The sequence below is a fragment of the Gallinula chloropus genome (genome assembly GCF_964237585.1).
Source record: "Gallinula chloropus genome assembly, chromosome: 1".
NCBI classification, from domain to species: Eukaryota; Metazoa; Chordata; class Aves; order Gruiformes; family Rallidae; genus Gallinula; species Gallinula chloropus.
Window position 1 is genome coordinate 141713419 of NC_140085.1, and position 14457 is coordinate 141727875.

The 14457-nt window shown below is 38.1% G+C and overlaps 1 protein-coding gene across 1 annotated transcript in view; it reads left to right on the forward strand.

Moving 5' to 3' along the window:
* Positions 1-14457, forward strand: part of OCA2 (OCA2 melanosomal transmembrane protein) — a gene marked incomplete at both ends in the record, with an annotated part of 183971 nt that overhangs the window by 126017 nt on the left and 43497 nt on the right. The window contains one exon of the mRNA XM_084279046.1: positions 11415-11508. Within this exon, the coding sequence (XP_084135172.1) occupies positions 11415-11508 (94 nt within the window). The remainder of the gene's footprint in view (positions 1-11414; positions 11509-14457) is intronic.

Sequence of the window (14457 nt, forward strand, 5' to 3'; positions counted from 1 at the left end):
CTTGTTTTGTATATCTTTTCAGCATTACTGTTACTCTTCCTAATATATTCCTTTTCTATCCTATTAAACTGTCTTTATCCCAACCCACGAGTTTTACCTTTTTCTTTTTGATATTCTCCCCTGTTCCACTGTGGGGACGAGGAATGTCTGAATGGCTGTGTTCTATCTCCTGGTTGGTTTAAACCATGACAACACTGCTGTATGCTTATGTGCATGTGAAGGAAGCATCAGCATTTGTGCCAGTCTTGGGAAATACCGTGTAACATTGTGTCCTGAAAAATTTCTGGTGGGTGCAATTACTTTTTCCTTCTGTCACAAAGTGCAAAGAGATCTAGGGGGTGGGGAGATGATAGGATGAGAAAAGACAGTAATATTCTTTCATCACTTTAGCTGTTATCCTGGAAATAAAAGAAGGATTGAGCCAGTCTCAAACAAAATGGGGAGATCTTTGCCACGTTGTTGACATCTTCAGCAGTGTCTCCCAAAAGAGAGCTGCTATTAAATTTCTGCATTTCATGACACCGTGCTCAGACATAAAAAGTAACTGGAACTGTGTAGAAACTTGTTGCTATGTAAAATGTGTCCCTGAAGGTGAGAAGACATGAGAAATCCTGTCTTTTAATCAAGAAAGCCAAGGACAGTAATGGTCGTGGGCAGTTCCTGGTGATATGATCATAATTTTGAAATCTTCATGTCTTCCTTGGGTTTTGCAAGTTCCATTCTTGCAGATGCTTTCTTGATCAGATCAGGTCAATCTTACACAGTTAAGAAATAAATGTGGCAGTTGTCCAGGGGATGTGGTTCTGGAAATATAAGTTTATATTTGACTCAGCTATCTTTAAGCATGTAAATTAAGTTTAAAATTTAGTTAGGAGTCTGGCTGCATCAGGGTCTCTAGTGATGAGGACACTTGTATGTCCAAGAGGAAAACTTGTATTCCTCCATTGAAAAAAGCAGATGTTCTCTGCAGAGCACATCAGTGTCCCTGATGTTCAGGACTTGAGTAGCTGAGGGGGGTGTTCAAAGACATGTCAGATGAATTTGGACTTTGACGCATTTTGGTTCATCAATTCTTCTGAATGCTGGAAAAGCCTTTTACTTCTCATAGTCTGGGCATAAATGGTCAGGCTGACTGAGTAGTAGCTGGAAAAACAGTATTGCTCCTGTGCTTTTTTAAATGTACTGTCTCCCAGTATTTAAATCATGCTTTGAGCATTTAGGCAAAGAAAATAGGAAATTTAAAAAGAACTAAAGAAAAATAAGGAAGTAACTTCTATTTTCTGTGGTGGTCTGACAATTCTGTATCCATACTTCCTTTGCAGGATAGGGCATTAAATAAAGCTTTATTCATTAATATGACCTTTTCTAGTAAATGATGAAATTATGGTATCTCTTGAGACTGAATTGTATGTAAACCTTCCATTAGTGTCTAGAGAATGTTGCCCTAAAATTTTGGAGGGTAAATAGAGATTGCTACATTAATTTCAGAACAGGTGGAGTTTCTATTGGCTTGTAAATTTTAAAATAACATGAAACATGCATTCAACTCTGTGAATTAGTATACAGTTAGAAATCCTGCTAAGACTGTTCTATTCTGCAGAACTAAATTCTTTGCTGAGATGAAGAGGTTATACCTATGATCCTATTTGAAGCAGTTTTGTATATTTCACACTGGCATTTATTTATCTCTTTTTTTTCTGCCTCACAATTTATAAAAAATACATTTTTCACAAAGGAAAGGGAAAAAAAAGAGTTAAAAAGTGACTGAAATCATATTTGAAAGTCCTTACCTTTTGAGTTCTCTGTTGCTAGCATAGGGAAGTGCAAGAAGTATTTCTCTGCTGCAATGACTGTTGCTGAGGTCCAAGGGGGATATTTCCTGCAATACATAGTTTTGCACTATTTTTTTCTCTGTATATTTTCCTGGAGGACAACACCTGAAAGTCATAATTGCCACAATCCTGCAATGGAATACACATACAGCTGTGCTATTCTAGCCACACAGGCATGGTTGATAGCCTCTACTTCAAGAACCGAAGTGGGAGGTGAGGGAGTTGCTGGGTCTTTTCTTCTAATCTTACAGCATCAACATCCAGGTGTGAATAAACCCCTTTATTCACAGAAAATTGTGCTAATTGCAGCTATTAAAGGAGAGAAACCCACAGCACTAGATGGTTGGATTTTTCTCAGTGGTCCAATGCTATTGCTGTTCTGTTTCTCGGCACCTCGCCTTTGGTCCCTGGTACAGATGGAGCCTCGCACAGTGGAGTTATCACTGGTTTGTTATTCCTGCTGATTCTGCTCAACAAAATCCTAAACCAGTTTTAAAGGTTCAGACACAATGAAGGTATAAACCTAGAAATATTGTTTATATTCCTAAACCAACCCTCCTTCATTGCAATATGAGGGGAAGTGGAAACCTTCAATAAAACATAACATTTCTTAAAATATATAATAATTAACATTGTGAAAAAAGCGTAACTTTTGATCCTTTAAAGTTCTTTCATAAGTAAATAGATGAAATCTGTATTTTCAGTTTGAAAGATTCAAAAAGGCTGCATTCATGGGGTAAAAATATAGAAGTTATTGAAGCGGAAATTTATTCAGGTTTGGGTTTGAATTTAATAGTTGTAGGAAAAATTTTTAGTGGAGACAATGTGTTCACCTGAGCTTGAATGTAACCAGGAGACCAATAATGGAAGTTCCTATTGTTTCTAAAGGTCATTGCAGTATTTTAATGATAAGAAGTTCTGGAGTTTTATGTCTCATGGGTGAGACGGCTCTGATTTAGATCAGTATTTTGTCTATGGATATGCAACTCATAATCCAAATCAAAGAGTGGTATTTTAGTGAATGAAAGTGTTTTGAGATCTTTCAAAAAGAAAACTATGTTCTTGATTTTAAAAGGCAGGCAAAACAAGTAAGGAAATTTAGGAAATGTCTCCCTGTTTTTTCTCTAAAGACCTGAGTGCAGTTTTTAGCACTATTATGCCTCTAAATTATATGGAATTAGAAGCAAAATACAAGTATTTTGTTTATCTTACACATATCTGAGTATATTCATGTTTTTAATGGTGTTTGTAATGATGGAAATTAATAATGTGGACACAATCTATGATTGTCATCCATTGAATGGCAGTACAACTTAATGAGGATCTCACTTCCTGTGTCAACTGAAAGTTTGTGGTGGTTCATCTCCAACCAGTGGCTGAGCACCACTCGGCCCTTACTCACTCCTGGAGGAGACACAGACAGAGCCTCCATGGGTTGGGATAAGGACAGTTTGCTGACAAAATCACTGTGAATGTAGAACATAGAACAATAATGGCCAATTACAGTCACACCCTGTGATAATGCAGAGTACCTTACCCACTGGATATTACAGAGTGCTGCACCACACAAGGACCGACCCAACACCATACTCAGACTGCCCAGGAGGCACCCAGAAGTGGCCCTTCCCAACAAGCCCCGTTTATGGGGAAGTGATGTCAGGTGTGTGTAAAACAGCTCTAATAATTGGGTATAAGCACAGGGAATCTTTCCTCTGTATTTATATTTGAGTGCTTGTACTCTTGCTGTTTTCTGGAACAGTCGGAATCTGTAACCCTTTATAAAAGTCCCAGAGCTGTTTGCCTTCACTCTTTCATGACATTAAAGCTCTGTGCCATCTTTGTGCTTTTTCAATATGAAGTTCTTCAAGCCTGGCAGTGCTGTAAAGCTGTTGAGAGCCAGGCTCATTACCAGAGCCCCTGCAGTGAAAGGAGATGCTCTAATCTTTAAGATTACCAAAGATTCTTCTCTGTGGCATAGAAGATATGTGGAAGAAAGTGCTGAATGCAAAATGTAAAACCAGCTAAAACCAAATGTGCACATTTGACAGACATACCTTTGTCTGTATTAAGGTAGTATCAGAGGCCTGCTTGGCTTTGAGATACTGGGTTAATATGGAAATAAACCCCATATTGAACCCAGTCAATTTTTCTCCTCAAGGCCGTTTTTCTAAGCTTGAAGAGAGTTACCTTGGCAGATGTGCATATATAGATGTATTTCTGCTACTAAGGGTGAAATATGAAGTGTATGGGGTAAAGGTAAAGGATGCCGTTTTAGCTGTATCAATGAAGATTTATAGTTTGGATGTTAAAACTTTGATTTTAAAATTGAAGAGACCTATGCATAGTATGTAGAATTCTAGTTTATTTTGCATTTATTTAGAAAAAGAATTTATACCAAACATCAGGCTAACTTAATTATAATGCTTGCATTACTGATGAATTTGAAATACTTGTGTTAGTGGTTTTCAATCTGTGTAAAGTTCTGTAAATTAGAGATAGGAAAACTATAAGAGATCACATTGGAGACTCCCAGGAAGCATGTGTGGAGTTTTGTTTAATTTTATTTACATGCTTTGTGAATTTCTTTATCATAAATTACAGAAGGTTGTTTTTAGAAGCCTTGGGCACTTCCACTTCTGGTTTCAGAGTAACATAGAATATTCAAACTCATTTTGTTGTATCGGTGAGTTGCCACAACATGAGAATACCATCTCTGCATCGTTGTCAGCAGAAGAGGTATATCCAGTTAGAAGGAAGCACTTGGACTATGAGGCAGATCAAGACAAGGAAGCTATAGCAAGCTTCAAAATGTTTAAGTGCAGAAGGTAATACTGGATTATTTACTTTCCTTCCTCTGCAGACACTTTCCAGATAATACCTCCTTTCCTGCAACCTGAGTGGTGCAGCACAGAGGAGGGAAAACACCCTCAATCTGCAACATTCATATTGATGAATCAGACACCCTGATGCTGAAGAATATGATAATCATGCCCTAGGTATTATTTATAGATATAGTTGTTAATATAAGTAGCACAGTTGCAGTTAGCACACCTAAAACAAAGGGCACTAGCAGCACTTATAAAAGTTGTTTTAAACAAGGCACTTAACCCATAGAAAAACGTAACAGGTAGGCTCCAAATGCAAGTAAATTTTAGTTAAGTTGGAGTCTGAATTTCAAGCAGCTGGATATTCTAAAATAACTTAATGGATGGACAATTTTTTTAAAAAAGTAATAGTGTCTTGTTCTGCTCAACTTCAAAGTAAGTTAGGATAAAGTTAAATAATGTATTTTTATGCCAGGTGTCTGTACATGGAAATATTGTTCAATATTTGGTCCCTAATAATGCCATGTGCAGAGAAGCTGTGAAATTGAGCTGACATAGTTTTAGCCTCTGAATCTAAAAACTGGAGAGAAAAAAAATGTGTAAGCTGGGGCTTGCACGCAGTGTTAAAGGCTTTAAATGGAACCTTCCTGAAGATGTGTTTTAGGACATGAGGGAATGGCATGTCACAGCGCACTGCTGACACTATTCCTCATTTTACTGGTTCATTTTACCCTTGTACTGGGTAAGTTGACTTTGAGGATAGAGATGACTTTAGGTTTTATGTCCCTTTTACACATGTCTGGATTTGAGACAAGCTTATATAAGGATTTCTTTATGCTGTTACAGTAACAAGTGCAGAATGTTCAACAACCTGCCTTTTTTATTTCACACTTCTGGTAGAGAAGTGGCAAATTTAAATTTCACCTTTTTCTTCTCACAGCAAAAAGAAAGCAATGAGAATTGAATAGTGTAATACTTATCTTAAGTGTCTTGCTGGAGGTGTGGTAGTGGTAATAAAAAATGGTAAAATTCACCTGATTGAAAGTGCTTTTTATTTCAGGTCAAGGATTTTTTGATAAGTTAATTCAAAGCTTGGATTCACTTTTTTTTCTTCTTTTTCCAATAAATTCCATGTGTATGTATCTCTATCTGTGCAGACACATCCTATTCAAAATCAATAACATTAAAAACTGTTGATATCATACAACTGCAGTCTATAACATATAACAATATTGAATGAGTTCATGCATGCCTTCGCCCCTCTTACTGCCTATGACTTGAGGATCCTTGTCATTTTAGGGACTGTTAAAGGTTTAATTGGCCTTGATTCTGTACCTCTTTATTGACTGCAAAGTTTGATTATGAAGGGCTTGTTAATTTTTACACATAAAAATTGTTAAAAATATTCAGGACTTGTAGACATTTAACAGATGAATATAAATGGATTTGTTTAATGAGGCAAATCTGAATCAGCTTTGTGTGAAACATGAAGTTTCTGAAAGCTATGAAGGCCATCTCCCATAAGGCTCATCAAAAACATAACTTCTGCTGCCCATTGTTTTTACATTCGCTCAGTTTGTGCTTTAAGTAAGGGAAGGCAAGTGCCACACATCAGCCTGCCTATATACGTAGCAGAGCATATGGGAGACTGCACAGACTTTTCTTCAAAAGATGGATGGGAAGCAGGGAGCTAGTTTCCTTCAGTAAGTTTTGCTTTGACACTGTAATGGGGTGGTTTCATTACAGCAAAAAGCAGAGCTGAGGGTCCTTGCCCTAAAATTATTCATGATTCTGAAGTGAATTTTTGGTTTCAGAGTGCGAACCCTTGTCTGGCATGAAGCAATGCAACCGGCTGTGCCTGTGCCAAACTCGGCCTTGCACAGATGTTTGTCCATGGCCAGGAAAAAGCTGTTTTCAGGGCTTCTACTGACACGAAAACAGAGCAGTCTTTTTGCTTCTGCTTTAGCTTTCCAGAGATACAGGGAAGAGAAAATGCAGAAGTGCTATCGGTTAAACACCAGTGTAGCTTATTATCTACCATCAGACCATGTGGAGAAGTAGTCTGTAATGCTCACAATAAAACAAGACTTTTCTGTAAGCAATCCACTTCTAAGCTTGTTATCACACAAGGTACTAGCTCCTTTTTATTCGAGAGTTACTGTTTATAATGGCTGCTCATTCTAGGCCAAAAAGCTTTATTAGTGGTAACCCTTTCCCTTTGATTTCTCAGTACTTTCAGTAATAAATACTAATCCTGCTGGACACTTTGAGGTGGTTCTCCAGACAAACATATTAATGCAGCACACCCAAGGCTTGCTCTGGAGAGGTCAATATGAAAGGAACCTCTGGGAATGAACAATATTTAGAAATAATAGATGTGCTGCTGGCAAGTAAAAATCAATAGCTAAGAAGGGAGGCTTAAAGTGAGAAGGAACATGTTACCAATGCAAAATCTCTTCCTGTTCTTGTTATGATTTTTCCCTGATGTCGCAGCCTCTACCTTCAGTAAGCTTAAGCAATTGTCCCAGCATTGATTTACTGTGCATTGCGGCTTAGAGTCACCTGGGCAAGCTGTTCACTGAGGGCGAGGTGTCTGAGCCCAAGGGTGGTGTGTTACCTGTGGTGTGCACATTCTGGGCTTGGATTTGGCAGTTTCTGAAGGACCGATGTAGCAGAGGGTAATAGCTGAACACTGGGTTGAGAAATAGCTGCAAGTGGCAGAAGGCAGTTGGAAGAAGCGGGTCTGGTGGATAGTGCAGGTATAAAATCGGGCTTAAACATTGTCAACACTTTCCTGCTCATACCTCTAATTTAGCTGGAATTGCAAAGGCACATTCTAATATATGGGGTTTGGATCTTTCTTAATAAATTTATTCTCATTATCTGGAACTGTTGAATATTTTTTCTTATACTTTGAATTGATTTCACATTCCCTAAAGCTATTCAAAATAATTTGCCTTGAGATATATCAGAAAGATGCATTTATGTCACATTTTCTAGGCAGAAATAGTAGAACTACTGTCCTTCTGCAGTGACTCTGCAAAGCTAGGACAGGTACACGGAAAAGTCAGTATGATCCATGAGGATTTCTGTCACTTTCTTCTTTGTAGCCTAGGCGGTGGCAATTCTTTAAATGGCAAGTCTGTATCTGTGATCACACTTTCAAGTGAGACTGTTTTTTGCATTAAGTAAAAGGTCTTTCTTGATTTTATGCCTATTAATTATTAAGTGTAGTTAGTATTGACAATAATGCCTTAAGTCTACCAAGAAGGAAAGACAGAATAGATATGCAGGATTAAATGTATGGATTACCTTACAATTGAGCTTAGAAATGTAATATTTAATTGATTGTAAGGTGTCCTGCTTCTTAATAACCATCTTTGTGGTAAAAGATGAATGACAGTAGGAGTCATTGAAAACCCTTACAAGTAAGAGTCACCTTAGCAGATTGTTTATTACAATGTTTTTCTTTGATAAATTCCACTGGTGTTAATACATTTTGAGCATACAAACAAGCAAGTAAGTGTCTTTGCTATGCTTTTCAAGTTTAATTATTTTTAAGACTGAAAGTGACATGAAGTCAAGATCGTGTGAAGTTCTAGAAAATGCTTATCCTTCAAGTGCAATTATTTTAACGTCCAGGTTTCCACGTACATTAACCTAATCTTGGGTTTTCCATGAGTCAGAGGTCATAGTGCTGTTATTTCAGTGCTGAGTTAAACATCTGCCATGGAGACAGATGTTACTGGGAGAAGAAACAAAAGTTTGCCTCCATTGTTAGTTTCAATGTAGTTCTTTCAAGCCTGCTGAGGCAATACCTAATTAAAGCTCACACATGTTCTGAACAAATGAAAAAGAAATGTTGCTCCTTTCAGATAACATTTAAGGTGACAATTTCTCCTCAAGTGAAATCTACTTGGGGAAATCAATTCACTGCTACAGCAGAAACTCTTTCCATAATACTTCATTACTGGAAGGCATTACTAGAGCTCCGTATAGGAAAGCTTGTGCTGTTCAGAAATCTCAACTGTATCGTTGCATCCATGGGACAAGTGCAGTTTCAGTCCTGTTTCTTTATTTTGAAGCCAGAGCTATATTCTTTGTCTACAGCAATATTATTTTGATGGCGGTGTCTGATTGTGCTACACATAGAGCAGAAACCTCTTATGAAATGTTTGGAGGCTGCAGACTACTGATTAGTTTTGGAATTGAAAATTCCTTAAGTGTTCCTGCCTGATTCCTCTAATAACATCAGCTATTTTTATTTGTTCTGTTTTTGCATTAAGCCACATTCTTTGTGTTGGCTTTCTCATGCCAGAGCCTACGAGGAACACTGATGTTCCAAGTTCAATTTCATGTCTTTAAACATGCATTTAAGTGACTAAAATGTGCTTTGAGGTAAAGAGAGGGCAAGGGAAATGAGCTGTGCAGTTCCTAATGACCAGTGCTACCCAAAACACTATTTTTTAAAGGTTTCTGGTTGTCTAGTCAGTCATCTGTTCTCTCCACACCAGAAGCATATGTGGCCAAGTATGTGACTCGCTGTGTATATTAAGAAACCTCAGTCACTAGTAACCCTTGGTGTCTCACAAGAATGTTCTACAATGCTTTTTGATTTGTAGAGGTATACCCTTCTATTGATGTGCAGTTGCGCTAACATCAACAGAGGTTCTCATAAACAGAGAGGACCTCTGCACCCAGCTCCAGCTCCTTTGCAATGTCAGAGCCCTAAAATCAGAGCAAGTAGCAAGCAGCTCACCTAGCATAGCTACTGGGAGAGCAACAAAAAACCCCAACAAACCTATTAAAAGAACCCCAAACCATATAATTAAATATATGAAATAAAATTTCTGTTGGGGGTTGTAGAGGAAAAGGGTTTACTTTTCTAACCTTACATTGTTCAGTTTTTTTCTTGTTCCATAGTGGGATCAGGTCAAGAGCTGCTCGAGGCTGCTGCTGAGAACACAAAACCAGTCTCCTGTTATTAATAGGTGGTGTTTAGTCCATTCACCTGAGACAACAGATATCCATGTCCAGATCTCTATTCCAGGATGAAAATATCGATTTGCCACCTATTTCATGTTGACAATAATTTACCATCCTGGAGTAAATAAGAATCATACTTTCTCTTTGGACTCAATTGCAAAAACCTTGGCCACATTAGTATCTCAGTCAAGCTCTTTCTCCTACCCTTTTCATTATAAGAAGAGGAAGATCTCCCTTCTTCCAATGTTTCTTTCACGTCACATCTTTTCTATCCTTTTCCTTTTTTGTGAACTCTGTCACTTCATTTTCTTTGAATTTAAGAGCATTCTATTATTTTAAAGAATCTTTTTAGAAGTCTGCTTATTTTGTGTGCACTTTCAAGTGCAGAAGGCCATATGGGTACCATATGTGAATACTTAGGAGAATAATCTTTCTGCCTTTATTCTGATTTATACTTTGGTAAGCTGATCTCTGGGAACCCTGAAACATGTACTAAGTCAAAACAATTAACTGGAGCTTTAATTGCTTTCTGATGTCTTTCTTTCAAAGTCAGACCAGAATAATGTCCACTGAGCAGTGGACATTATTAACAGGGCCAAAATGATAAGAATAACTGTATGTTAATTGTAGCAAAATAAGTCTTGTGCTTAGAATAATGGAGTGATATATGGTGAAAGAGATGACTTGCGATAGTGTAAAAAAACCCAACTTATCCTAGATTGTTACATCTTTTGTTCGAAATTTCAGTTAAGAAATAGAATGTAGGAGTCACTGTCACTTCCCAAGTCATGTCTTAGATCAGAAACATTTGCTGAAGACATCTGCTTTGTGGAAGTCAAATATACAGCATTTCTGAAGGCTGAGGTATGACTCATGGCAAAGTTATAGAAAATGGGTCGGTCTTTCTGAGCTCTGAATACCTGACTTCCCTATATTTCCAGATTGTTGAAATTTCAGAGTAAACACGGGAATAAATTAGTTACTGTAAAAGGCATAGGAGACGTATGTGTCTCTTCCCAGAGGATAGATGTGCATTAGAAATATGGCATATTATTTTCCTTTGGTGTAGTCCTCTTCTAAGGGGACTTGTATAATGTAATTTGATGAAATTCTCTGAATGAAGTTACATTTCTTTATGTATTAAAGGACCATTTTCATTTGGTGAGCAAACTTTGTATCTATGGTGATGCTTTTGCCTTAGCAGAGAGATTGAAAGCAGATCTATCTCCCTCCATTGTCCTGCTTAATGTGTTTTAAATTTCAGTTTAAAAACCTGACAATTTAGTAATTAGTTAACCCTCTCTAAAAAAAACCCACCAACAAACTCCCAAAAAATCCCCACTAATTTGTCAATGTCAAGTTTGTGTAAGGAAAAAAGGCACCTATTTTTCTTAGCAAGCTCAAACTACCTCATCCTTTGTTTTCAGCTCATCTGATGACACCTTCTTGTATGTAAAACCAAAATTCAGCAAGTTTTATCTGAATGCAAGTCTTTGGTGTCATTTTGACAACTGCTAGATTGGTGTTATGTTCCTTCTCTATTTTTCTGGCTTATGTAGAATCAGAGAATGATACCAGGCTTATCTTTTAAAGCGTGAAGTTATTTATAAGATGTAGAGATACTGTCTGTATGTTTCTTTTCAAGCCTGTAAAACAGAAATTGATTTTTCTTTCCTAACTAGTACATCTTAGGACTTTAGCATAGAATAAACAGTGGAAGAGTAAGAAATAGAGCACAACTGTAAACCAGTATTTGTTTTCTGAACTGCAGGTAATGGAACATTGATTGGAGCATCTGCGAACGTTGTTTGTGCAGGAATTGCTGAACAACATGGTTATGGCTTCTCTTTCATGGAATTTTTCAGGTACAACTTTGAACTTCTCTCCTTAAATCTGTCATTTTATTTTTTCTCTAGGCAAACAATGGATCCTCCAAGTAGAATATCAGGAGAAAGGGTCTATAAAATAGAACCCATAAAAATAGCCCCATTGGTTTTGGCAACTGAAATGTGGTGGAGGGCATCCTGTGTGGATAAAGGTGGTGAGAGAACAATGTAACCCCAGGTGGAACAATTCCTCAGAAATTCCTCCTTTTATTACTCTCAACCTTATCTTCAATGCTGTAGTGACACTACATTGTTGCTTTGCTGTTAAATACAGTTTAAACATAGTTTCTCATCTGCACGTTTTCATGGATGCTTGATTGCGATGTCCTGGTTTAGACTGAGTAGAACTTTACTCCATGATCCCACGAGAAAACCTATTTATCTAAAAGCAATTACTTCTTTTGACTGGTTACTTAGCAGCTTTGAGTGAAAGTGCAATGAACAGCTAGTAACGGTTCAAGTTGTTGTTTAATAATTTTTTAATTAGTAATTAAGAATTGCTATTTAATAATGGAAGTTCCTCTACAGGTCATTCATCAGCAGGTTTTTAAGGGACAAGGTGTACTTAACGTACTTAATGCAAACAGCAGCTTAATTTTTTCTCCAAACGCCTCCAGGTTTTGAGACTGTTGTTGAAAGATGTAAATGGAAACTGGCAAATAGAGGACTAGACATGAAGTTGAAGTTTAAACTGTAGTTGGTTTAACCAAAACAGAATTCTTTGCTTATTTTTTCTCTATATTTAGGGCAAAGGATGCTGTTAAGTTCACAGCAATATTTTTTCTTTACTTTGTTTACTTTAGTTTCTCAGCTCAATCAGCTTTCTTTTCTCTTGTTTATCTCAAAGCCTTCAAATGTGTGTGATTAATATGGTTACTCTTATGGGAGTTTCTGGAGCAGAGCCAATGGTAACCCTAAAAGAAAAAAAAAAGAATGGTCTCAACTGTTCTTACTAGAATTCTTGCTGTGAGCATGTGCTGCTCACAGCACAGTTTATCTCTTCACTCATAGTCTTCTGATGATATGTTTTACAGAGATAGAATGCCTATCAAATCAAAGCCTTGGCTGTCAGGACCTTTGAGACTGCGGTACAATCTTATGTAGTATACAGTGATAGCTAACAGACTCGTTGGAAGCCAAACTCTTGTACAAAATAGATGTCAATACAGCAATAATGGGCTTGAGGATTGTTCCGTTCATGTTTTGCAGATGTTCAGCTCGTTGTTTGGGGATTTAACTTGTATTTAGCATTAACAGCGTGTCTTCTACGTAGATTTTGTAATGAAATGTTCTTAAAGGTTCTATTGCACTGACTGATTATCCAAGCAGAAAAAAAGGCATAAAGGCTGACTAGCTTCTTCAGCAGTGTTCACTGGAATGTGTTCTTTGGGGAGAGTGAAGACAACACATGGCTGTCATGAAATTACCTTCTATACCTATTCTTTCAGTGGAAACCATTACTGGGGAAGCTGTAGCCATTGTGAGCAGGAAGATAGCAATGGATATTAATTAGCAGGAAGAACATAAAAGCCTGCTTTTGCTGGCTTCTTCTCCATCACCGAGCAGGCAGATCTTGAGCTCCTTTATAATTTGTCTTAGGAAAAATTTGCTTCAAATGTGCCCTATTTTCTGAGGTTTCTCTCAGCCTCAAGAGGTATTATATATATTCCTTGAGGATTTCAATATTGCTTACTTTTATTTATGAAAGCTGTCTCAGAGCGTGAAGTGATTTTTCTGCCTTTCCTCCCTGTTTGCCCAGGATCACTCATCACACATCTCTATTCAAATCCTCTGCAGTGCTTCCACCAGTATAGGCAGAGATTGTTACTTACCACCTTACAAACCCTTGCAAATCACCTGGGGAAAATTATGAAGGGAGGTGATGACCCTCTGCTGCCTGACTTCCTATGGTGTCTTCCATACAGCCTGGGCTGCTGTTGTTTTGCCAGGAAAGAACCAGGGTCTGTGTCCTGTAAGAGGGCTGATGGGCTCATGAGTTGTTCCGTGAATGCCTCTGTGCAGTGACATTTGGTGTGGTCTGAGGTTCCTCTCCTCTTTTTTAAAAGATGAGCAGTGGCAGCTCAGCTGGTGTGTTGTGCAGTGCTGTTCTGCTCCCCAGCTAGAGCCAGAGGTGTCCAGGTGTGTAATTTCCCTTGAACACTATGTTCTGACCAACTTGAGATGTTTCTATCTGGAGTGCCATCAGCAGAAGAAATCCTGTCCTGGGGGTACATGCCTAACTGATCATGAATGATAGAGTCTGTTAGAAATCTAACAACCAAGGGAAGGTCCCCCTTCAGAGCCACATCTAACTGCTTCCTTCCCTGGATCAATAGTCTTACCTCCACAAGGATCTGGGGGCACTCATTTCCTTCCAGACTGCTGGACATGGCTGGATGTAAGGAGAAGACATCTAGCCCTGGTGTCCCATCCTCACTGTCCAAGATGCTCAGGCCTATGTGCCAGAAGTGCTGTAGTGTAAGGAGAACCCAGTATGATAGCATTTAGGTAGAAAAAGTTATACTGAGAAAGGCGGGAGAAAGACATAGGTCCTCCCTCCATGTGTTGAAGCACCTTAAAGCAGCCTGGTGTCCAGAGTACACTTGTGGTCGAGAAGACCCTAGTTCCCAACCATATGTGCCTGTGTGTGAGTGTGCTAGTTGATGTCACCAAGTATCTTAAGGAGAACACATTCAGGTCTTGTTCCCTTCTCCCACATTACCCATTAACACATGCAGAAACCAGTTCTGTCTGAACAGTGTTCACAAGAGGAAGAGCAAGATTGCCTGTGAGAAAAAATCCCTTGGTTGAATTCAACTTGCTGTTTCTGGCCCTTGTAGAGCTTTTCTTGATGTTTCCTTGTGTTCCGCCAAAATAAAAGAATCTCATGTTCCTTAGAATGTGTAAATACTGTAATAAATTTATTTT